This window comes from Pollicipes pollicipes, unplaced genomic scaffold (genome assembly GCF_011947565.3).
Source record: "Pollicipes pollicipes isolate AB1234 unplaced genomic scaffold, Ppol_2.1 Scaffold_6686;HRSCAF=7923_pilon_pilon_pilon, whole genome shotgun sequence".
In the NCBI taxonomy this organism is placed as follows: domain Eukaryota; kingdom Metazoa; phylum Arthropoda; class Thecostraca; order Pollicipedomorpha; family Pollicipedidae; genus Pollicipes; species Pollicipes pollicipes.
In genome coordinates, this window is record NW_023596921.1 from 30,442,757 (window position 1) to 30,466,666 (window position 23,910).

The 23,910-nt window shown below is 61.7% G+C and overlaps 1 protein-coding gene across 8 annotated transcripts in view; it reads right to left on the reverse strand.

Moving 5' to 3' along the window:
• Window positions 1–23,910, reverse strand: part of LOC119108202 (nuclear factor 1 X-type) — a 55,400-nt gene that overhangs the window by 28,176 nt on the left and 3,314 nt on the right. For 6 of the 8 annotated variants that reach the window (XM_037231782.1, XM_037231785.1, XM_037231784.1 and 3 more), the window contains exons 1-5: window positions 11,911–12,410; window positions 5,423–5,578; window positions 4,705–4,810; window positions 2,146–2,231; window positions 1,419–1,602 (exon numbers count right to left, since the gene is read on the reverse strand). In XM_037231782.1, coding sequence (XP_037087677.1) covers window positions 1,419–1,602; window positions 2,146–2,231; window positions 4,705–4,810; window positions 5,423–5,578; window positions 11,911–11,967 — 589 coding nt within the window. In that variant the 5' untranslated portion in view covers window positions 11,968–12,410. Of the gene's footprint in view, window positions 1–1,418; window positions 1,603–2,145; window positions 2,232–4,704; window positions 4,811–5,422; window positions 5,579–11,910; window positions 12,411–22,662; window positions 22,773–23,910 lie in introns of those variants that run through there. The other 2 variants (XM_037231779.1, XM_037231780.1) reach the window with 1 other exon arrangement.

Below are 23,910 nucleotides of genomic sequence, written 5' to 3' on the forward strand. Positions count from 1 at the left end.
ACAAATACAGGCTTCTTTGTTAAACAAGAACAGCTCTAAACAGCGATGAGCAAAGTCAACGAGATCCGCCATTTCCATTGACAATCCAACCCCTTAAACAGGAACTCCAAAAAACTAGTTCCACGGCCTCAATCGACCAAGCCCTAATGAGACGCGCCTAATGATGCAATGTCTCCCCTCACCACGCATATATCGGACCAGCCCAGGCTGGCGCAATATTGGTGCAAGAGCACACCACCAGCCTATGTGCTTTTGACTGGTCAGTTTCAAATGCAGTGCCGCACACGTGTAGGTGGGACGCAGCTTCTCAATGCCATGAAAAAAATATATGAAACCTGAAATAACTGATTCGCCTGACTTGGTTATAAAAGCACAAATAAACCATTTGCAGAATGTTGCGGCGCCACACCATTACGCCCACTGCTGGGTCTAATTCCGACTACTGCTTATGATTCCGCTCACGACTGGACGTTTCTAGCTCAAGTGCGGCCGGTGGCCATCCTAACAGCATCACTGCTAAACATCCCCCGGGCTAAAGAGCGCCTGCAGCACCAGCAGTGCGCTCGCGATACCCGCACAGGATCGGACGTCCGTGCTTTCAGATATGCACCGCAGAGGCTCTGCCGAACAGCGCCACAACTCTTATCATTTTGATGCGGCAAAGGGTCAAAGGCGACAATACCGGTGTGCGCATCATTCCCGAGTTGCCACCGACGGCGCCGAACTAACCGTGCGCTGACACCATGAAACAAAAGCCCCGGCAGCCCGGCTGTGACCGCTTACAGCACGGCGGCGCGGCCGGGGCACCGCTCCGGACGCCTCCGCCCGGAGCGCGTCCTCGGGCTGCGACCCCGCCACATCTGGCGGCCCAGTTGCCGGGCCAGTGCGGCGAGTGGAGCAGCGCGCGCCCGGCCCTGCACCGTTCGGCAGTAACTGCAGGCGGGCAGGGAGGCCGCCGCGCCGGCCCCTGAGGCACGCCGCAGCGACCAGCCGCCATGGCCGCCGGCGGCAGCCGGTCGGGCCGGCGACCGGCGAGCGGTCCGAGGGAGGCCGCGGGACAGGCCAGACGCATGGGGGCGTCAGAGAGCGCCGGCGATGTGGGCGAGGGTGATGCGGGCCTCGCGACGGGCGACAGGCGGAGGCGTGCCAAAACGCACCGTCCGCACGCAGCCACGCTCAGCTGGGGCCGACCGCACCCGGAGACACCTCACACCCAGCCAAGAGCCCGCTGTGAACACACCGCTAACGGCCGCCTCGCCATCGTGTGCCAACCAGACGCTGGGGCGGTACCGGCTCCAACGCCAGTTGCGCAGCCGGCCGGACAGGCAGCGGTGCCATCAGCGCCCGCTTGTGCGCCGGCGGCCGTCCCCGCGCCGGGCCCGGCCCGCCCCGCCAGTCGTGCGGCCCCGGCCGCTTACCTGGCCGGTGGACGTAGTTGGCCAGATAAAGGTCGAGCTCGCGGACCGAGATGTTGATGTGGTAGGGGTTGACGCAGAGCTGCGGGTGCATGCAGTCGGGCGATTTCTCGAGCCGCTCGCCGTCAGTCGACTCCAGCGGGATGGCCTTGAAGAGGATCACCATGACCAGGTCCAGCCGCCACACCTGCCGCACGGAAGGCCGGGGTTAGGCGGCGGCGGGCGACGCAGACACGGGACACCGCCGGCCACGAGAGGGAGAGGAGAGACGGGCTGCGAGTGAGCCCTCCCTCAGAGATGAGACACAGCGTCTAGCGGCAGCGTCGCGAGAATGCACAACTGTTCACAGGATTAGCCGAGAACGTCCACACACTGACCGCAGTCCCCCGGCATCACCCCCACACACACACGAACATGCACGATTGAGGAATCTCGAGACCACAAGCCCAGCGCACGGGAGGTGTAACGACGCCACGCGAAGCCCCGCCCGGCAGACACACGCGGTACTCACAACCGTGCCGGCCATTACGGCGCCCTGCCAGCTGTGGGCACGCTGCCCCAGTCCCGCCCTCGGCTCCGTGCTGTCATTGCAGCGGCCGCGGACGGTGAGCGGAGAAAAACACGTCTCACGACATCCGGTGCCGAGTCAGTGGCGCACCGTCTGGTGCGCACGGCAGCCGCACAGCCACCGGGAACAGAACCGTCCGGCCGCACGGTCGGCCGCACTGACCTTGTCCGCTTGCCGCAGGCAGTCTATCCGGCGCATCTTGCCCTTCTGGTCGGGGTTGGAGAGTACGCACATGGCCGGCTTCTTGCCTGAGGACGGGCAGCGGTGTCAGTGGAGCTGGGAGTGACAGCAGTGACGCCGCGAGAGAGTACAGCCACCCCGGGCGGGAGGCGGGCCCAGAGTGACACGGCAGTGAGGCCCCGAGAGAGTAGTCCCACCGGGTGGGAGACGAGCCGGGGGTGACACGGCAGTGAGGCCCCGAGAGAGTAGTCCCACCGGGCGGGAGACGAGCCGGGAGTGACACGGCAGTGAGGCTCCGAGAGAGTAGTCACACCGGGCGGGAGACGAGCCGGGAGTGACACGGCAGTGAGGCCCCGAGAGAGTAGTCCCACCGGGCGGGAGACGAGCCGGGAGTGACACGGCAGTGAGGCCCCGAGAGAGTAGTCCCACCGGGCGGGAGACGAGCCGGGAGTGACACGGCAGTGAGGCTCCGAGAGAGTAGTCCCACCGGGCGGGAGACCAGCCGGGGGTGACACGGCAGTGAGGTCCTGAGAGAGTAGTCCCACCAGGCGGGAGGCGGGCCCGGAGTGACACGGCAGTGAGGCCCCGAGAGAGTAGTCCCACCGGGCGGGAGACGAGCCGGGAGTGACACGGCAGTGAGGCTCCGAGAGAGTAGTCCCACCGGGCGGGAGACCAGCCGGGGGTGACACGGCAGTGAGGTCCTGAGAGAGTAGTCCCACCAGGCGGGAGGCGGGCCCGGAGTGACACGGCAGTGAGGCCCCGAGAGAGTAGTCCCACCGGGCGGGAGACGAGCCGGGAGTGACACGGCAGTGAGGCCCCCAGAGAGTAGTCCCACCGGGCGGGAGACCAGCCGGGGGTGACACGGCAGTGAGGCCCCGAGAGAGTAGTCACACCGGGCGGGAGACAAGCCGGGAGTGACACGACAGTGAGGCCCCGAGAGAGTAGTCCCACCGGGCGGGAGACGAGCCGGGAGTGGCACGGCAGTGAGGCTCCGAGAGAGTAGTCCCACTGGGCGGGAGACGAGCCGGGGGTGACACGGCAGTGAGGCCCCGAGAGAGTAGTCCCACCGGGCGGGAGACGAGCCGGGGGTGACACGGCAGTGAGGCCCCGAGAGAGTAGTCACACCGGGCGGGAGACGACCGGGGGTGACACGACAGTGAAGCCCCGAGAGAGTAGTCACACCGGGCGGGAGACGAGCCGGGGGTGACACGGCAGTGAGGCTCCGAGAGAGTAGTCACACCGGGCGGGAGACGAGCCGGGGGTGACACGACAGTGAAGCCCCGAGAGAGTAGTCCCACCGGGCGGGAGACGAGCCGGGGGTGACACGGCAGTGAGGCCCCGAGAGAGTAGTCACACCGGGCGGGAGACGAGCCGGGGGTGACACGACAGTGAAGCCCCGAGAGAGTAGTCACACCGGGCGGGAGACGAGCCGGGGGTGACACGGCAGTGAGGCCCCGAGAGAGTAGTCACACCGGGCGGGAGACGAGCCGGGGGTGACACGACAGTGAAGCCCCGAGAGAGTAGTCACACCGGGCGGGAGACGAGCCGGGGGTGACACGGCAGTGAGGCCCCGAGAGAGTAGTCACACCGGGCGGGAGACGAGCCGGGAGTGACACGGCAGTGAGGCCCCGAGAGAGTAGTCACACCGGGCGGGAGACGAGCCGGGAGTGACACGGCAGTGAGGCCCCGAGAGAGTAGTCACACCGGGCGGGAGGCGAGCCGGGGGTGACACGGCAGTGAGGCCCCGAGAGAGTAGTCACACCGGGCGGGAGGCGAGCCGGGGGTGACACGACAGTGAGGCCCCGAGAGAGTAGTCCCACCGGGCGGGAGACGAGCCGGGGGTGACACGGCAGTGAGGCCCCGAGAGAGTAGTCCCACCGGGCGGGAGACGAGCCGGGGGTGACACGGCAGTGAGGCCCCGAGAGAGTAGTCCCACCGGGCGGGAGACGAGCCGGGGGTGACACGGCAGTGAAGCCCCGAGAGTACAGCCACCCAGAGAGACGATAAGAGCGCACCGCATGGGGGATGACCGACGGTATCTGATGGCTAGCTGAGATAAACTGTTACTGCTGCGACAGAGGTATGCCGCGGACACTGTTACTGCTGCGACAGAGGTATGCCACGAGACACTGTTACTGCTGCGACAGAGGTATGCCGCGAGACACTGTTACTGCTGCGACAGACGTATGCCGCGAGACACTGTTACTGCTGTGACAGAGGTGTGCCGCGAGAAACTGTTACTGCTGCGACAGAGGTATGCCGTGGGACATTGTTACTGCTGCGACAGAGGTATGCCGCGGGCCATTGTTACTGCTGCGACAGAGGTATGCCGCGGGCCATTGTTACTGCTACGACAGAGGTATGCCACGAGACATGTTTTATTCGGCGGAGGGTTGACTAAGACTATCGCATTAAAATGGAGTATCTTACAACGCCATAAGTTGCCGACCTCCGCAAAATCTCATCACAGCATCATGCCATTGACGTGCGTGGCAAATAGCACGGTGGGCGCGTGCCGCTATAAATGGACCTGATAGTCACCTGTTACAGAGAGGACGAAGTCTTCGCGACACTCCTGTGTGATGTCTTTGCGGAGCTTGCCGAGGAGCCTTGACGCCCACTTCTGCTTCACCTCTGCTTTCTCGCTCTGCGAGAGACGATACGGGGCATCAGTGCTGCGAATAGTGCTGAGTGGATCACAGCTTGCGCGTCCACGAAACGAGGTCCGGGCCGGACGAATGTGTTCAAACGGAACGCATTCGCAGCATTCCGGCAAGCCTAACGTCACGGCTCCGTAGAAAACAAATCTGGAGGACAGACGCAGCGGGGAGTCGGGATGAAAAGATCCAGCACGCTTCGTTACAGGCAGTCTTGAAACCAGAAGCACCAAGTTGACCACAAATCAAGGTCATATACCTGAAAGGACATCTAACAACTGTAACGAACGATGAACGATAATGGTCTGGACAGTTACAAAAATACCACTAGGTAAGTAAAACTACATGTACAGATAGCCTTAGGCCAATGAACAGTCAGCTTTAGTTAAGTATGTGTATTCCAACAAAGATGTTGCGAAAGCTATGCCTCTGCATCGTTTGCGCGACATTGCGTCTTCCACTTGGTCTTCATTGCTCCTCGGCGCAGTGCACCTACAAGAAAGGAAGCCCCTGCTTCCCGCCCCGTCCCGTCTCTTCCCAGACCGGTGCTCCCACTCCTCCCCTGCCCTGCCGCGTGCTTCGGCCTCGGGCGGCGCACGCACCTGGAGCTCCTCCTTACACCGGCGCTCCTCCTCCAGGCTCATGCGCTTCTCGTGCTTCTTGAAGTATTTCCGCTTGGCTGCCTGCAGATTGAACCAGGTGTAGGAGAAGGCCTTGACGTGCGGCAACAGGGCCTCGATGAACGGGTGGAACTCGTCCTGCCGGAGAGCCGGGCGGATTGTCAGCCGCCGGCCACGGCAGGATGCAGCGGCCGGCTGCCGCCAGCCCGCACACGGGGAAGGCCTGTCCGGGAACGCCGACGGCTGGCCGGCCGGGCTCGGGACAACAGTGGGCAGCTGGAGAGACCCACGCTCGGACCTGGATCAGGCCAGGCCCGGCACAACAGTCGGCAGATGGAGAGACCCACGCTCGGACCTGGATCACGCCAGACCCGGCACAACAGTCGGCAGCTGGAGAGACCCATGCTCGGACCTGGATCAGGCCAGGCCCGGCACAACAGTCGGCAGCTGGAGAGACCCCCGCTCGGACCTGGATCAGGCCAGACCCGGCACAACAGTCGGCAGGTGGAGAGACCCCCGCTCGGACCTGGGTCAGGCCAGACCCGGCACAACAGTCGGCAGCTGGAGAGACCCACGCTCGGACCTGAACCAGGCCAGGCCCGGCACAACAGTCGGAAACTGGAGAGACCCCCGCTCGGACCTGGATCAGGCCAGACCCGGCACAACAGTCGGCAGCTGGAGAGACCCCCGCTCGGACCTGGATCAGGCCAGGCCCGGCACAACAGTCGGCAGATGGAGAGACCCACGCTCGGACCTGGATCAGACCAGGCCCGGCACAACAGTCGGCAGCTGGAGAGACCCACGCTCGGACCTGGATCGGGCCAGACCCGGCACAACAGTCGGCAGCTGGAGAGACCCCCGCTCGGACCTGGATCAGGCCAGACCCGGCACAACAGTCGGCAGTTAGAGAGACCCCCGCTCGGACCTGGATCAGGCCAGGCCCGGCACAACAGTCGGCAGCTGGAGAGACCCACGCTCGGACCTGCATCAGGCCAGACCCGGCACAACAGTTGGCAGCTGGAGAGACCCACGTTCGGACCCAGCCAACGTCCGCCGTATCTTACTGCCTTGCCGCGATGCGGTGCTTCTTACCACAGCGAGGAAACCGGAATGGTGGTCCGACACGAATGTATCAAGCCGATCATTTGCACCCTCACACTTTCACATGGCTTTGCACTGACACTGGCGGTGAATGGAGCTTTGGCGGTGGCGCTCAGAAACGTACATTGAGTGCTGTTGGTTTTCGAGAGGCACTTCGTTACATGCAGCACGATCAGTGTCCGGTACACGGCACCTGGTCCAAAGTGGCGCATGCGCTTCGAGGCAGTGTGGACACATTCCACCAAGACGTGGCGAACGGCGGCACGGCTCCGCTCAACGAAGACATCACGGTCGGTCTTCCCCACATAGCAAATATCTGGGAGAAGCCTATGCACGTCTTATTCTGAGGCGGTATGGCGGCATTTCCCCTCGCCTCATCTTACGGAAGCCCATGGTCTTTGTTGCGTTGGTGGTCAGTGTGCTCTCTTCGCATCAGTTGGTTCCAGATCATTTGGTGTAATGCAGGTAGGATGTACACTGTCGACCGACTGCTAAAAAAACACGCTACAAACTCAATCTGCGTTTTGGCGACGGACAACCCACGGAATTTTGGCTACGGAAAGCGTGTAGCCACTTGAGATCTACATAAGTCGCTACATGCTTTATTTGCTACTCATCATTCGCCCACCATTCAGCATGGTGTACTATCATCGCGATTTCGGTGTTAACGGTGCGCGCTTAAAAAAGGGGATGTTCCACATTTGAAGACATCGAAGATATGATGACACAGTTGTGTTGAAATAAGCTCGCTTACAACTATTAACAAACTATATATAACTATATAACAAAAGGGGATGTTCCACATCTGAAGACATCGAAGATATGATGACACAGTTGTGTTGAAATAAGCTCGCTTACAACTATTAACAAACTATATATAACTATATAACAAAAGGGGATGTTCCACATTTGAAGACATCGAAGATATGATGACACAGTTGTGATGAAATAAGCTCGCTTATAACTATTGGTATACTTTAAAGTGGAAAGGACTCCTTCAGACGACACATGTCCCTGTTTAGTAAATATACGCCTAAATATGTCAGCGTTTGACTGCGTCATCATATCGTGCAAAACATTGTTTGAGAGCCAGTTGACGGCCCAGAAATCGTGCTCACGAACGTCAGATGTGAACGACTCGACAAGTGATATTTTTCTTGGCCTTGACCGCCGCATGGTCAATGGAATGGCGGGATTTGAATAGCGTTATTAAAGCGTCATGGATGCCTGGGTGACCTTGCAATAGTCGCAGTCGGCACGAAATGGTCTGCGCATCTGTGGGCGTCTAGCTTACAAACTAGTTGGGTTTAGGTCTTAAAAAGGGCAAAACTGTGAGCTGCATCGGACGGTCTTCACGATGGCTATTGGGTTGAAAACCACACACAAATGTGGAACACTCCCTTTAAACGTCCCGCATTGTTCTTTTCGCGTGAGCCATTGGATGATCTTCGGAAGAGCGGGGCTCAGAGTTTCCGTGCCGTATTCTAACACACGGAAGCTAACCACAGGTGTGCAAGATGGGCAGCTTCGCACGCGGTAACGGCGGCACCACCGGCCGGCCGGGGGGGAGGGGGATACTGTGCATTGGAGAGCACACGGGGTATGCGAGAGCCAACCTTCCCCATGCCCCACCCTAGGCGTCATGCAGTTTAAGAATTGTCGGGGGACGGGTGGCTCCAGCCGCGCCCGCTGACGACACTCCCGCTGCGGTCTGTCAGCACAGCGGCACACCACAGCGGTCTCTGGAAAACATCGCGTGATATCGTCCTCAAACGCCCCCCTCGTCTCCCTCTCCTACTTGTCAAACCCGAAACCGTAGCAAAATGATAATCATGCTAACATAGGGCGAACCGCGCCGGCGTAATTCTCCCGTGGGTATGCAGGAACGCATCGACCCATGGTTTACACCTGTCTGATCGCTTGACACCAAATGTTTGCAGCAGCAGCAGCAGCTTCCCACCGCAAACACAAAACTGCTGTCTGCCAACCTCACGCGCGAGCGGCAGCGCGGTGGGCGCCCGACGGCCCCGCAGCCACGATGTCTCCTGGGAGCTCCGTCCGGGAAGCAGCCCGGCCGGTCACGAGGCCGCCCGTCTCGCGGCACTCGTCAGACCGCTCCAGTGCGGGGGGGGGGAGGCGCCAGCCCTTCCGGCAGGGGCGGCGGCCCGCCTCCGCCGCGCCGCCGCGCCGCCGTCCGCCGGTTCCAGCCCGGCCGGCCGTGCCCACCTGGCCCAAGGACACGCCAATTCATTACCAAGGCTGCGGCGAGGCCAGACGGCGGCGGCGGCGGCGGCGGTTCTGTCGCGCGACCCAGGGCAGCCCGCGGCTCGGTCGCGACGCCGTCGCCGCCGAGCACACGATTTCCGTCGGCGACCGGGCCCGACCGGAGCAGCTGCGTTGTGCCGGGCCCGGCAGAAACAGCACGGCCAGAGCTGGCGAACGGCAGCCGACAGCGGTTCATGTCGACAGAATGTAATATTGCAATGGCGTCATTACTTGCTGAAGCTAATTCTAAATCACGTTACGTTGGCTGCTTGAGGCACAAGAACCCGTTATACTCGTACGGAGGCGACTCGTCCACAGTAGCGCGTGGAATCACCACCAATCCACACAAAGAACAAAACGTAGTTACTTCGGTGCCAAGTGGGGGAAACGGGGCCTTTTAAAACGGTTTAGCCATTGCCTAGGCACTCAAAAAATACAAGGCGAAGGACTTGGCGCATGCGACCTCGGCCACATGCCTCACGCAAGACTCGACCGAGCCGTCTGACACGATTGCCGGGGTGGACAGCCGCGGCCCTCGTGCCGCACGCCGCTGCCGGGGTGGACAGGCGCGGCCCTCGTGCCCACGCTGCTGCCGGGGTGGACAGCCCGCGGCCCTCGCGCCTCACGCCCCTGCCGGGATGGACAGGCGCGACCCTCGTGCCGCACGCCGCTGCCGGGGTGGACAGCCCGTGGCCCTCGAGCCGCACGCCCCGCCAGGGTGGACAGCCCGCGGCCCTCGTGCCTCGCGCCGCTGCCGGGGTGGACAGCCCGTGGCTCTCGTGCCGCACACCGCTGTTCGTCACGCTCACCACAGATGCGCCGTCGCCCGCGCGTGATTAAGTCAGCGCATCGAACTTCTGAGTCTCCGTGGATGAAAGCTTAACACAATCGTGTGAGCCGCCTGATTGAAACTGGTTCGCAAACTGGGGCGATTCGCACTGAACACCAATGGTTCGCACCAGCGGAATAGTTCTACTCCGACTGATACCGACGTTGATTGTGTGCTGTATCACACTTAGAACTGTAGCCTTTCGTCAGAGTTGAAATCCGCTTTACTGTAGCATCACGTCTGAGATGAGCACATCCGGCTTGTCGTTGTGGGTTACGTTTGCGTAAGGTTCCTTGGGGGTGAAAGGCACGGTTTCGCGAAGCCCATTGAAAGGAAACGGCGGTCGTTTAACCTAGGGCACCCAGAAACGCCAGTTTTCCGCAGGCTTTGGGCGTCTCCATGTCACTATCAGGTGGGAACTTTTGACTAATTCAAAAATTGTTTTCATTCAGGTCTTTTATTCCAGTCGTATGTGGAAGATGGGGAAAAGAGATTGAACTATTCGGCTTCTTTGAAGCTAACACTGATTTTGTTCCACCGCTGTACTCGCCGACTGCACTTGTTGGAACACCGCAAGCGCACGCCATCGCTGACTGGGAGCGCGGAGCCGCTCTGTGTGGCAGTGATCGGCTGCAAGTCGGTGGGTAACAGCTGTCGGTTAGGGGAGGAGCTGCTGCAAGCTGCTCGAGCTCCTCCCTCCGTTCCTACTCAGGATACGACAGGTTCGACAACAGCCGGCACTTGCAACGGTTCAGAAATCCCTAGGAGGCCGGTACCAGCGGGAGGGGGGGGGGGGGGGGACGGCGGATCGGTCAGCAAGGACGGACCGCCAGATGCAAGACAGGTCACCGGACGACCTCTCGGCGACCTCGACTCCGCTGTGCGAGGGGCTCCACCGCTCACACGCCACCGATCGCAACCACCAGAGGCGGCTGAGCACCGAGCTCAACTCCACTCAGTTGGCCTGGAACACGCAACCCCGCCCAGTACGCGTGCCGGTCGACAGCCAGGGGTACAGCTCCCGGTGCGCGGCGAACGGCGGCCGCACAGCTCCTGCAGCCGAGCCGCGGGACCGGTTCAGACGAAGCCTCCCTGAGCGGGCGACTCCCGGCCTTCTCCCGGTGACACGGCGCCAGCAGTCGGTCGGGACGCCAGCGGACCGTGCCGGCCGCGGCGGTGCGGGCGAAGCGTCTCCGAGCTCTCCGACGGGACGGAGAGCTGCCACCGGGCGGCATTGCTGCCAGTACAGGCCAGCTCACACCGGCGGCGGTCAGTGCTCCTTGCCAGGGCGCGGTGTAGCATCATGAGGAGATGAGCACCGCCTAAACGCCCCCGAACCACGATACGGCGGAGTGGACGCCGTGGCTTATTCCGAGGTACACTATGATGAGATACGGCGGTGTGGGGAGAAGAGCCGCATTACGTCCTATCAGTACCACCAAATCACAGCACGGCGGCGTGATCTGTAGATCAAACGCATTCCCTCGCCACGCCGCGACCAGTTAGCATGAGAGCGGCGGACGCGCACCGGGCCACAACCTAGCCCGGCACGGTGGCGTGGCGACGGCGAAAGCTTCCCACGTCGCAGCGCGTGCGTGTGAGGCCGGCGGCGCCGAGACCGGGGCGGCGGTGGGGCCCCGGTCGGCCTGGGCTGTGGCACGGACGGCCCGGCCGGCCGCCCACCAGTCCAGCGGGGTCGTGCACGGCCGCGGCGGCCCGTTAAGAGTTCAGCGGCGCTGCACGGCCGGCCCCGGGCGGCCGGGCGCCGCGCGGCCGGCCTCTCCGGTCACTCGACCGCGCCCGTTCCCCGTAATCCGGCCCGGTTTAGGCGGAATGGACATGAGATGGCAGCCGGCGCCGGCCCCGCCCTGCGGCCGGCTCGGCGTCGGCAACGTCGCCGAGCCCGGAGACCCGAGCAGCGGGCCGTGGCGCCGTCACGAGTCTCGACGCGCGGTGCACGGCGCGCGGCTCCAGCCGGCGCCGCCCATGATTCGACACATTTGAAATACATCCACGCCAGAGCGCTGTGCCTCCATTCGGCCTACGTCTCCCGCAGAGCCGGCGGCGGGAGGGCGCGGCCGCGCCGGGAGCCTGCGCCGATCCCGGCGCGACCGGGCCGGCGGCCGGCCGGCACCGGCGGCAGGCCTGTCGCTCGGACGGAGGCGTCCCGCGTGACGCGACACTGCCGCGCGCCGGGTCGGGCCGGGCGGCGACACCGGAGCCGCCGCCGACACCCCAGCCGAGCCGCGCGACCGCGCCGGCGCACCCCACTCACCCGAATCATGTTGAAGTTGCCGACCTGGCTCTGCAGCATGTTGGCCGGCAGCGACATGACGTCTGCGCGGCTCACTCGGCGGCTTGCGCAGTGCGCTCTCCCGGCGTACGGCACACGACAGGTCAGCACGCGGCGCCCATGGGCTGGCGCGGACGCGCCGGGCGGGAGCGGGCGGCCGGCCGCGCCGTCCGAGGCAGACACCGGCGCGCCGCGCGGCGCGACGCCGGCCGACCGGCTGACTGAGCGAGGCTCGCTGACGCTCGGCCCGCGCACCGCTGCCGGCCGCCGCCCGGCTCTCCCGTCCGGATCGGGTCAGGTCAGGTCCGCTCAGGTCGGGTCCGGTCCGGCCGGGTCGCCTCGGGTCGCCTCACGTGGTGGTCGTTGGCACGACTGCGGGCTTGGCCGACGCTGAGGGCTGGCGCGGCGCGAGCGCACGTTCTCGACCCAAACAGGCACCTCTGCCAACTGGAGGCGCCCGTGTGGGCACGTGAGACGCCGGCGCCGCCAACCAACGGCGCAGCGCCCGGCCGCCAGCCGCGCGCCACGTATTTTGGGCGGCGCGGCGCGGCCGCTGCGCCGGCGCACGTGCGGCCGAGCGCGCTGCTGCGCCGGCTGGGAGGCGGCTTGGCGTGGCCGCCCCTGCCGGGCGGCGGTCCCCGCCGCGTGACTCAGCCGCCCCCGCCGCGTCCCGCCGGCCGGCCACGCCGCGCACACTCTCTGTGCCCGGGTAACGGGAGCCGCGCGCGCCGCGGCCCCCGTCCCACGGCTGTGCGGCGCCGCCGCCGGTGCCTCCCGGGAGGCCGGCGGCCCCCGCGCCGGCCGCCGCCGGCTCGTCAGCCGATCCTCGGTCGCGGATCCTTGTAACGCGACACACGTCCGATGGGGATCAGCTGGCGGGAGACACAGCGCGGCGCACAGCGTCCAAACACAACGGGTTTCGACAGTTTCGCCGCGGTCGGGTTCAGTGCACTCGGAAGACGCCTCACTGGGGAAACTGGGACGGCCTCGTATCTCCCGCGTTATGACAGCAGCTGGCGCAGGCCTGGCGTTCCCCACAGGAGACCGGTGACGGCGCAAGGTAGCTGACTACTCCGGCAGACTTCACACGAACGGCACGCACCGAAAGGCCGGTCCGGCCCCACCAGCACAGGCATCGACATGTCCGCGGCCGTTCCAGAAATGGACGGCCGACGCTGGCTAGGGTCAGGGTGCCACAGATCCCGTGTCTCCATGCGGACATGGATCGTTTCTACGGGGAAGGCTGCTGGGGAACTCGGATACGTGCTAGGGACGAAAAAGACGGGACATGGCGAGTGGTATGGTATTCGGCCACTGACATGGATGAAAAGGACCTTCTTCTACCTCTATTCTCTCTGCGTGAGACCCCTGAAAACAGGACGAGCGAGAAATATCCACCTCTGTTTAGACCCACCACCACTTTCCGATGATTATTTGGGCTTTAGGGCGCGCCGACTATGAAGGTCACACGGCGCCCATGGCCTACACCACTTTCTGAATTTCCTCAACCATCTCACAATCACCACCTAGGTTCGTCCGTCAATGCATCGAACCCCAAGCCCAGTCTCCGGCCTGCCCGCTGTGCTGTGAGGTGAGCTTGCTCACCTCGCACCGGTCTGATATCTATTTGCCGATGCAATGTGCGTACCGCCTCGGTGCTGTAAATGCACATGCGCGTGTACCGGCGAGCCGCGGAACTGTGTGTGCGGGGGAGTCAACACCAGCTGCGATGTTCGGACCACGCTCACGCCGCCCATGGAAATTCAGATAGGAGTTACGCGGCTACTAACCGCAAACAAACGTTGGCTAACGTTGCGCTCTACCTGAAAACCCATAACATGTATCCCATGCAGTTAATCTCGTGGCGAAAATCTCCTTGCCAGAGTATTGCGAAGACATCTGCCCCACCTCTCTCCGCCGCGGCCACATCGACGCTCTTCGAATCCCGTGACGTCACTGTCCGACGCCCCAGCGCCCGAGTCGACGACCCCGCGCCAGCCGATGCACAGGTGCCCGGTCAGCACCGCAGGCCTGCCTCCCAGACAAACGGCCACTAATTGCCATCTCGCCACCGCTCAGAGCAGCACCGGTCTGACATCACTGTGTGCACAACGCCTCGCAAACGCTCAGAACTGCGGCCATCGCCGACGTAATGGGCACCTGCCGGCGGCGAGCACACCCGGAGATTGAAATCGAAGTAGCAACCCGGGATTGTGCTGTCACGCAAGAGATTGGAGAATGGCATCACGCACGGTCGTGATCCCGTGATTTCCATGTTGTCCTAACAGGTCCTTGTCCTGCGCTTGATTAAAGCAGTCACGTGGTCTGGCTACCAAAAAAGAAAACAGAACAGAACATGGCGCGCCCCCTGACATACAAGAGACGACAATGATGACGGCTCGTCAAAACAGCCTGCTGAGACTCGGCGACAGTGAGTCCACATATCCGTGGACGTCGCCGGCAGTAAGCTGGACATATCACGGTGATCACGTAATCCGCGGGCGCTTTACCAGGATAACGAGCTCCCAGCCCGTGTAAGGCGATTGTGGACGATGCTTCGAATTCCGTGAGATTGTTTCCCTTTCCTCACAATAGCACCGCATGCACCCAGGAGACGCAGAGCAGTCCCCTGGTAGCAGCGGCATCACTCGATTGTCGGTCTCGCGACGCGCCGTTTACACGCGGTCTGGGGTACCCACACACCCAGACCAGTCCGCGTCACGAGGCGTGCGGAACGGCGGGTCTGTGCAACCACTGTGTGAAAATCAGATATGACCCCACGGAGCCGACTTGTGCACTTCCGAGTTGACTTCGGTTCCGATCTTAGAGGCCAGTCACTTGCTCATCGATTCCAGTGGAGCCAGGAACAGGGACAACAGTTAAGCAGCAAGCCATTTTACGGGATGCATAAAAGCACACAGTAGGATATGTTACCGCAAAGCAGCTTTTTAACTAGTGCTTCAAACCCGCCCATGCAAGCGTTGTCAGAAGGAGAACGAAACTTTCATTTTCACAGTTATAATTAAGTGCAATCATCGATTTTCTCGGCCAGCACGGTCATACCAACTCCGGTCTTATTTCACCAAAATTTGTATTAGGCGTCATCACTTCACCTTTACGAGAGTCGTGTTCGTTGCGGGGCCGAATGCGACTCCGCCCAGACTACGGCACACGCCTGCTCGGAAGTCCGTGTCAGCCGGGTACGGAGGCATGAGAGCACGCGCGCACCCCGCCGCCAGAGCAGGAGCGGCGTCGACGCGGGCGATGTAGCGGCCTCGCGTGTCCCAGCTAGGGTCTGGGTACTGTGGCGCCACCACGCGCACACCTCGCCGCCAGAGCAGGAGCGGCGTCGACGCGGGCGATGTAGCGGCCTCGCGCGTCCCAGCTAGGGTATGGTACTGTGGCGCCAGCACGCGCACACCTCGCCGTCAGAGCAGGAGCGGCGTCGACGCGGGCGATGCAGTGGCCTCGCGCGTCCCAGCTAGGGTCTGGGTACTGTGGCGCCAGCACGCGCACACCTCGTCGCCATAGCAGGAGCGGCGTCGACGCGGGCGATGTAGCGGCCTCGCGCGTCCCAGCTAGGGTCTGGGTACTGTGGCGCCAGCACGCGCACACCTCGCCGCCAGAGCGGGAGCGGCGTCGACGCGGGCAATGTAGCGGCCTCGCGCGTCCCAGTTTGGGTCTGGGTACTGTGGCGGCAGACTGTTTTGGCGCAAAGTTATTCCTTGGACTGGCGCCGAGCTGCGGCGTCCCCGAAGACCCGAGCGAGAAGTAGGATAAATGAATCTGTATTTGTGCGACCACAGACGCCCCAGAATGTAAGGAATTACGGCCAACAAATTGGATTATGTCGAGTCAGGTTAGTACCCGACCGGCCCCAGTGTACATGGCCAGGTTCGGTACGAACGTTGCAGGGTCGGTGCGGGCGGTGCGGGGTCGGTACGAACGTTGCAGGGTCGGTGCGGACGGTGCGGGGTCGGTACGAACGGTGCGGGGTTGGTTCAGATGGTGCGGCGTCGGTACGAATGGTGCGGGGTTGGTTCGGATGGTGCGGCGTCGGTACGAACGGTGCGGGTTCAGTACGGACGGTGCCGGGTCGGTGCGAACAGTCCGGGGTCAGCACGGACGATGCAGGGTCGGTACGGACGGTGCGGGGTCGGTGCGGACGGTGCATGAACGGCGCCGGATCGGTGCGAACGGTGCGGAGTTGTTACCGGCGGTGCGGGGTCGGTACGAACAGTGCGGATGCAGGGTCGTTACGGACGGTGCACGAACGGTGCGGGGCCGGTACGAATGGTGCGGAGTCGTTACGGACGGTGCCAGGTCGGTACGAACAGTGCAGATGCAGGGTCGTTACGGACGGTGCGGGGTCCGTACGGACGTGCGGAGTCGTTACGGACGGTGCCGGGTCGGTACGGACGGGTCGGTGCGGGGTTCATGGTTGGTACCAGCCCTGGTGCCTTTACCCATCAGACGCAATGAAGTGTGACCCGGGTGAAGTCACCATGACGCTCTAACTCTGGCGATGACAGTACAAAGCATGGGAGAGCCGACTCTTTTCATCCCGCTTTTTCAGCCGATATATGCATACAAAACTAGCACCTCCGAAAAGCTGTATCGTTGCCTGCGTGACGTCCCAGTAGCTTGTGCCCACCCGCGTTGAAAGGTGCTCGAATGGCTCGAACGAGTTGAGGCTGCGGCAGGCCCACGGCTGTGCGGAGTTGCAGCGTCCGGGTGACGTCAGACCTCTGCGGTACTTTCACAGGGGCTGGCCAGGATGGAAATGATGCGGGCTGAAGGCAACGAAAGACGGATGGTCTGGATGGCCTACTCTGATCCAGAAGTACGGATTATCTGAGATGATAGCACATAATTCAGTAGATGTAGGATGTAGATGTATGTATGATGGATGCAGCTTACTCACGTTGCAGATTGTCCCAGTGGTAGAGTGGGGCAAAACCAATGTGGTTACATTCTAGGTTACACCGGCATGGTGGCTACATAGACGCAATGTCATCTTCACCGTCTACCAACAGGTCTTTGCTTGCTATACCTGTGTCCACAGAAAGTGATGATGCCTCGTATACCGTGCCTGGACAGAGGACGCGTGTTAAGATGCTGCCATGTACGTTAGTAGCAAACTTTTCGGATGCCAAGGCATTGAGAGTACAGTGCACCGTGCGCCATAGGTGGCCACCGCTTGGGGCACTGCGCAGGTCAGGACACCGGCGGCGCTGGGGCCTCCGTGGCCAGAGGGCAAGGCCGATAAAAGACCGGGTGGCTGGGGGAGGACCAGACGCGATGACGTCACGGCAATGACAAGACCAAAGGACAGACGAAGCTGTACAAACGGCGAGCTCACGGCGATGCGGAGGCAAACTGGGGGGAGACAGGAGGCGGACGACCACCCGAGAGAGGCCCGCGCGGGGGCCACAGTTGGGCGCCGCCGGAGTCGGCGACGGGAGGTGGGAAAGAGAGAACGAGGGGCTCGGCCGGGCGGCGGCGCGTCCGGTCCCGCTGACACCCTTCCAGCGCATCCTTCTCTCTCCCGCCGCCCAACGGGGTCAGCGGCGGAGAACGGGGCCGCGTGCAGCGGCTCGTCGTGACCTTGCCACCAGATTCCAATCAAGTTCACCCGCGGCCGGCCGGCCACTCACGGTCATCGCTGTTTACGGCCGCACCGGCCAATCGGCGCCCGCCGCCGCGCCGACGTCACTGGCGAGCGGCGGCGGCGCCAGCGCGGCCGGCCGGCCGGCGCGCAGCGACCGGCGGCGGGCAGCCGGCCTGGGCGCGCCGCTGCCGCCCACCTGGCCGGTCCAGTGCGGCGCTGGCGCCGGGTCAGGCCGCCGGCCGGCGCCGCCTCGGGTCAGGGGCCGGCCCGACGGCCGTGCCGTACCGGACTCGTCGCGGCGCTCGTCCCGGTGCGCGAAGAAGCCCGGCGAGCGGACGACTGGAGCGTTAGCAATAGGTCAGTGTAGTGTACATGAGCGACGCACTTACGGGGCGACCGCGTGCGCTGGTCACGCGGTGGTATCACCACTGCCGTGAAGCACACTTCGCGGTGTGGGGTAGACCCCAACGTTACCACCAAGTGGTCCGTTCTCCGCGTAGCGTGATGATCTGGCACCGGTCCGCCAGCCTACTGGCACTGGGACATCTGCAGCGCATGACATGGGCGCCCGGCGCCGGCGGTGCAGATTTGACCGCAGTGCTCCATTTGCCAGCCCAGCCATGCCCGATGACGTCACGTGACGTCACGCCGGACGGCCTTTGGTGTGACGCGGGAGGTCAGTGATCGCTGGTGCCGGCGCACGGCCTTCCCGGCCCTGGCGCCGGCCACCGCTCTAGCTGGCAGCACGTGACCGCGGTGCGGTACACAGCGGCGCGCGCGTGATGCTTGGACCGTACGCGCGCTATCCGGACATCGGCGCCGGCTCGGCTGTCCGTGACGCCAGGCCGTCACGGGTGACGACCTACGCCGGTGCTGTGACGTACTGCATGCTCTCGGCAAACGGCAAAAGTGAACACCGGTCAGGACAGCACCAGCAGCCCACTTGGCAAGCGCGGCCATGGTTGGTCGATGTCATCCGCGGTTCATGCCATGGGTATGAATGGGAACGGACAGTCACACCCACAGAGTGGACTCACACGCTGCCACATCGCACACTTCGAATCATGGAGAGGAACCAAGCAGCAGGTAGGCAAAGGAAAGGATATTTATATTCCAATCCGTTAGGCCAACCGTCCTGCCAACGACAAAAACGCATTCCTCGCAACGTTTTCGAATGTTTGCGCACCTTGTGTCGTTAGCTTTTCAATCACCACTAAGATAAAATGGGAATGACCGAACGCCCACCTCCACGCCAGAAGCGGCTGGTCATGGGGCCAGCCTTTGCACGCTTAGGGCACCTTGGCAAGGCTAACCTCGGTGTCATGGCGCGGCATCGAAAGAAACTAAGTAAAACCACATTTGCACCCTCATCGCCAATTCTCAGGAGTTCAGGAGTTCCCAGAGTTCTTCGGAGTTCCACCCCGCCGAGCGTCCCGGCTGGGAGTGCTGACCGGTTTCCACAAATTCTACTGAAACGACCATGCCAACCGGTGAATATAGTTCCTACTCCATCGATGGAAACAGCCTAGACATTTACAAATGCAAAACAACATCTAACTTACTGGAACAAGAAAGGTACATCACAGCTGGATCGTCATCGCAGCGCACAGAAGGTGCGGCCGCCGGGTGGGGGTTGGGGGGGGGGGGGGCTATTGACTAAGAGGTCATAACGGACAGCTGACGGCCGGCCCAGCAGGCCGCGTCCCAAGCTCAGCTGCAAGCGCAGGACTCTGCAGACATGCCTTAGCATCGGCTGCGACTGGCGCATCGGACGATCTGGGGTGGCTGACGGGACGTCTATATCACCAGCCGACTGGCCGATGGAGGCATTCGTTCATCCCACTGGCGACTGGTCGACGGGACGTCCATCCCACCGGCCGGCAGGCCGGTGGAGGCGTCCATCCCACCGGCCGACTGGCCGATGGAGGCATCCCACAGACGTTCATCCCATTGGCCACTGGCCGACAAGACGTCCATCACACCGGCCGGCAGGCCGATGGGGGCGTCCATCCCACCGGCCAGCTGGCCGGTGGGGCGTCCATCCCACCTGCCGTCTGGCCGATGGGGGCGTCGTTCCCACCGGCAGGCAGCGGCTACGGCAGGTATCTTTGCTATGAGGGGAAACGGGCGCGGGTGAATCCGGTGGATCCTGACCGCGGTGGATACTCTGAGTCTTCCGTCGTGGTGTTGCTGTGTTCAGACGCTGCCAGCTGGCGCGAACAAGCCAGCGCTGCTTGGCTCTTCACGCATGCTGTCACGGACCCGAGATCTCCGAACGTTCTCATGCTGTCACGGACCTGAGATCTCGGGACGTTCTCATGCCGTCACGGAACTGAGATCTCCGGATGTTCTCTGGGCGGCGGACGAGGCATGGGCAGCGAGCGGACGAGGCGTGGGGAGCCGCTGACAGCGAGCCGCCGCGACTGCGGCCGCTGACCTGGCCCGGTCAGGTCAGACGGCGGACCGCCGACGGCAGCCGAGGTTAGGAGCCAGAGCAGCGCGGTAGGCGAGCCGACCATGTCGCGCCACCAACGGACCCAATTTCACTGGACCATAAGGTCGATGATGCAGTACGCTTCTGTCGTGTGTTCGACGCCTAAACCTACATCTTCGCTGAAGCAGCGTCCCAACCGCCGGCACCGAGGGCTCCCTGAAGCGGCCGATGAGCCAGGAGAGGGTGACGTGTTGCCGCATGTGTGGAAATCTTCCCGGACCCTCAGCAGGTCGGTCGCGTCTCGGCTAATGGGTATCGAGGGATCGCCGACATGAGTAACGATTCTGGGACTCGACGGAGCGTCGACAGCTGCCGGCCTCCGCAGTTGGCACCGAACTCGTACACAGCCACGCCGAACAAAGACCTGAGAAGGACAGCAACAGCTTCGGAATCTCGACCCCACAAACAGCTGCTGGCTCAGTACGAAGTCACGCGATGCGATTGGTTAAATCAAATATCGTCAGGCGGTATATTGGTGCTTCATGCAATTTGATTTACAATACCTTGCGGTTAGCATTTCACACAAAGCTTGTTAATTTCCTTATGCCAGTGGGTTTTACCACGGGCACGTTCCAGTGCAAAACATAAGATATGGTAAAAGGGAAGAGCAACGATTAAGCGGAGGACGCAATGATAAAGGTTAATGCATGGTCAGAAGCTCGGCGAATGTGGCTGCAAATCCTTGCTCGTTTGCATTGAAATTCCCAGTGAGAATTCATGAAACGGAGCTTGGTATCCTTTTGTTAACCAGGACGCATTAGAGATATTTCCTGCTTGTTGGAAAACGTTATTGTTCAGAAATAAACAAAAGCATCATCTAACACTTTCTTGGTCATTCATACATATTCCCATTGTAAAGCTACCTCAGCAGAAGGCCCATTCCATTTCCAGCAAAACCAGCACAGAGCCGAAACACTAATTCTTCACATCGGCTAGACTGTGTACCTGCCATGTGTCCGAGAAGTGTTCGGCGCAGGGTGTGCGCGTGCGAGGGAGCCGCTTGCAGGAATCGACGGCGCCACATAGGTGGCGCCGCCGTACAGCCCCGTAAACGCAGCATGCCAAAGCTGCTGCGCGCCTACCGAGCTCTCGCCGGCGACCCCGCGAGCACATCATCGGTCCGCCGGGGCGCGTACGGGGTAGAGCGTCACCTTGCGGAGTCTTCCGCGGGTGAGCAATCGGCGCAGCCTCTTGGTACGTCGAAACTCACCATGCCACGGGGATGCGGAGAGCATTGTACGCACAGGGGACACGCAACTACGAGTGGGCGAGGAAAATGACAAGATCCTTGCCACATGGAGCGACCGAACTGTCCGACACACTGAGAACACGGCAGAAGTGAGCAAATGACGGCGTCGCAGAAGGTCGCTAGGCCCAGGCAGGCGGCGGTATCGAAGGGAATCGATTATCAGCAGGAAGACAGAATACGTCGTTATCAATAAAACGTGACTAGCACGTTTTAGTTAATTCTTACCGGCTCTGTCTCGTCCCGTTGGTCCGCTGTATGGTTTTTCAAGACGCACGTCCGTTGATAATAGCGACGGTCCGTTCCATAACCGACTGTCTCGTTTTGATTTGCCTGCATTTCTGTGTTGTTTTTTTTTGTTTTTTGTTTTTGGTTGCTTTGTCCCCGAACCTACTTTGTTCCTTCTTTGGACAGCCTGCAATTGTCCCCAGGCGAAAGACCTGAACCGCTGGGTGTCACAACCGGGAAGAGACTTCCAAAGCATGTACTCAATATTTCCCATGGCCATCATGCACGTCCGGAACGCAATAACGAAACACCGACAGCGCAAGGGACCATCTCAGAACAACACTGTCCGCTGGATCAGCTGTAGGCAAACGTTGGTGGGAACTACCTGGCAAAGTCGCAGCAAAGCCCTTCTCCGTGCTGCCACTACGAGCTCGACCGCGCAAAGCTCAGTGTGCTGGGCTCCAGCACAACGTGACCATTTTGGTTCCTAGATTATCTAGTTCAGAGTCCTTTCGACCAGACACTATCATGTCAGGGATATCGGATGAAGGAGAATGCATAGCGATGGGGCAGAACTGCACGCGCCTGGGGGGGGGGGGGGGGCGGGGGAGCAACCGCCGAAATTGAGCCGGCGCAGAGACCCTTCTGCGGGGTGTGCGCCGGGCGCCCGGTCGGGGTGCCCCACCAGGGGGCCTCTCGCCCCACTCATGACTGATACGAGTGGTCAGCCGCCCCCCCCCCCCCCCCCCCCCCCACAAGTAGGGCGTCGCGCGGATTCAGAATAAAGCAAGACAGAGGATAGGAGGATCGGATGTGACCAGTTTCAAGGAGTGCTAACACAAAACGCAAGCTTAAATTTCGGGAGGCATAACAGAATGCACAAGGCCCCAACCCCGCCTCTAAAGCAGGATGTGCTCCCAACCAACCCCATCATAGAGATGTCCAGCAATTGTTGCTAAAGCAATCAGTAGGGGTCATCGCTGGCGAGGGGCTATCCATGTTGCGCGCATACCGACACTATTACAGCATACCATATGGCATTGCCACGCACGGTGGAACACGCAGAACGGACAGAGAAAAGGACAATGACAATACAAACGGGAAACCAGTGTCCATCCGCACCGCTGCGGCAGAACGCTATGGCGCAGCGCCTACCATAGTCATCGCAGAGCCCTCATCAGTGCTGCTGATACGGCCAGCTCAGTTGGTGCGTCCGTCGACCCGTGGAGCGGCTCACCATCCATCCACGGCTTCCGCCTCAGGCACTGCGGCGCACGAGACCGCATGGCGTGAGCACGACCGTCGCGTACACATCTGACGCCGAATCCGGAGAGGGGAAAGATACGGCGTGAACACGGTCGTCGCGAACACATCTGACACCGGGTCCGGAGAGGAGAACGGTACAGCGTGAGCACGACCGTCACGTACACATCTGACACCGGGTCCGGAGAGGAGAACGGTACAGCGTGAGCACGACCGTCACGTACACATCTGACACCGGGTCCGGAGAGGAGAACGGTACAGCGTGAGCACGACCGTCACGTACACATCTGACACCGGGTCCGGAGAGGGGAACGGTACAGCGTGAGCACGACCGTCACGTACACATCTGGCACCGGGTCCGTAGAGGGGAACGGTACAGCGTGAGCACGACCGTCACGTACACATGTGACACCGGGTCCGGAGAGGAGAACGATACAGCGTGAGCACGACCGTCACCACCACATCCGACACCAGGTCGGGAGAGAACAGCATGTCATGAATACTGTACCATCTGGCATACACACTGTCACAGGTGACAAAGGAGTCAGGGCAGAACCGCATCATTCGAATAATACAGGAACTCAATACATGACACAGAATTGCGGGTAAAAGACAGCACTGTGTGAGAACGGCATTCATTGATGTATGTGACACAGTGTCTGAAGAGAATGATATAGTGTGAGTATGGCTGTCAAATCTACTTGGCAAAGCAAACCAGCTGGCTTGGTGACATAGACACTTCCATTTTGATGTTATGTTCCATGTATACTCAGAACACATAATGGACAAATTAAATAGCACAGCTAAGCTAGTTCGCAAATTGCTGCACCCCAAAATGGAAACATGCACAGCCACATCATGCTAGAGAGAAGAGTGACAAAAATGCAAGCAAAGCCTGAAATCTTGCGTGCGTGCGCGCGTGCGTGCGTGCGTGCGTGCGTGCGTGCGTGCGTGCGTGCGTGCGTGCGTGTGTGTGTGTGTCATTAGGGCCTTACGACGCACTCAGCTGCTGAGGCTTCATGGCGTCGCCTGCCTGTCACCCTGGCAGGAAGGGCGGGCACCGCGGCTTATCGAACCCCCTACCTCTGGTTTCCCAGATGTGCAGTTGTTAACGCAGACGCCTTAACCACTACACTACCA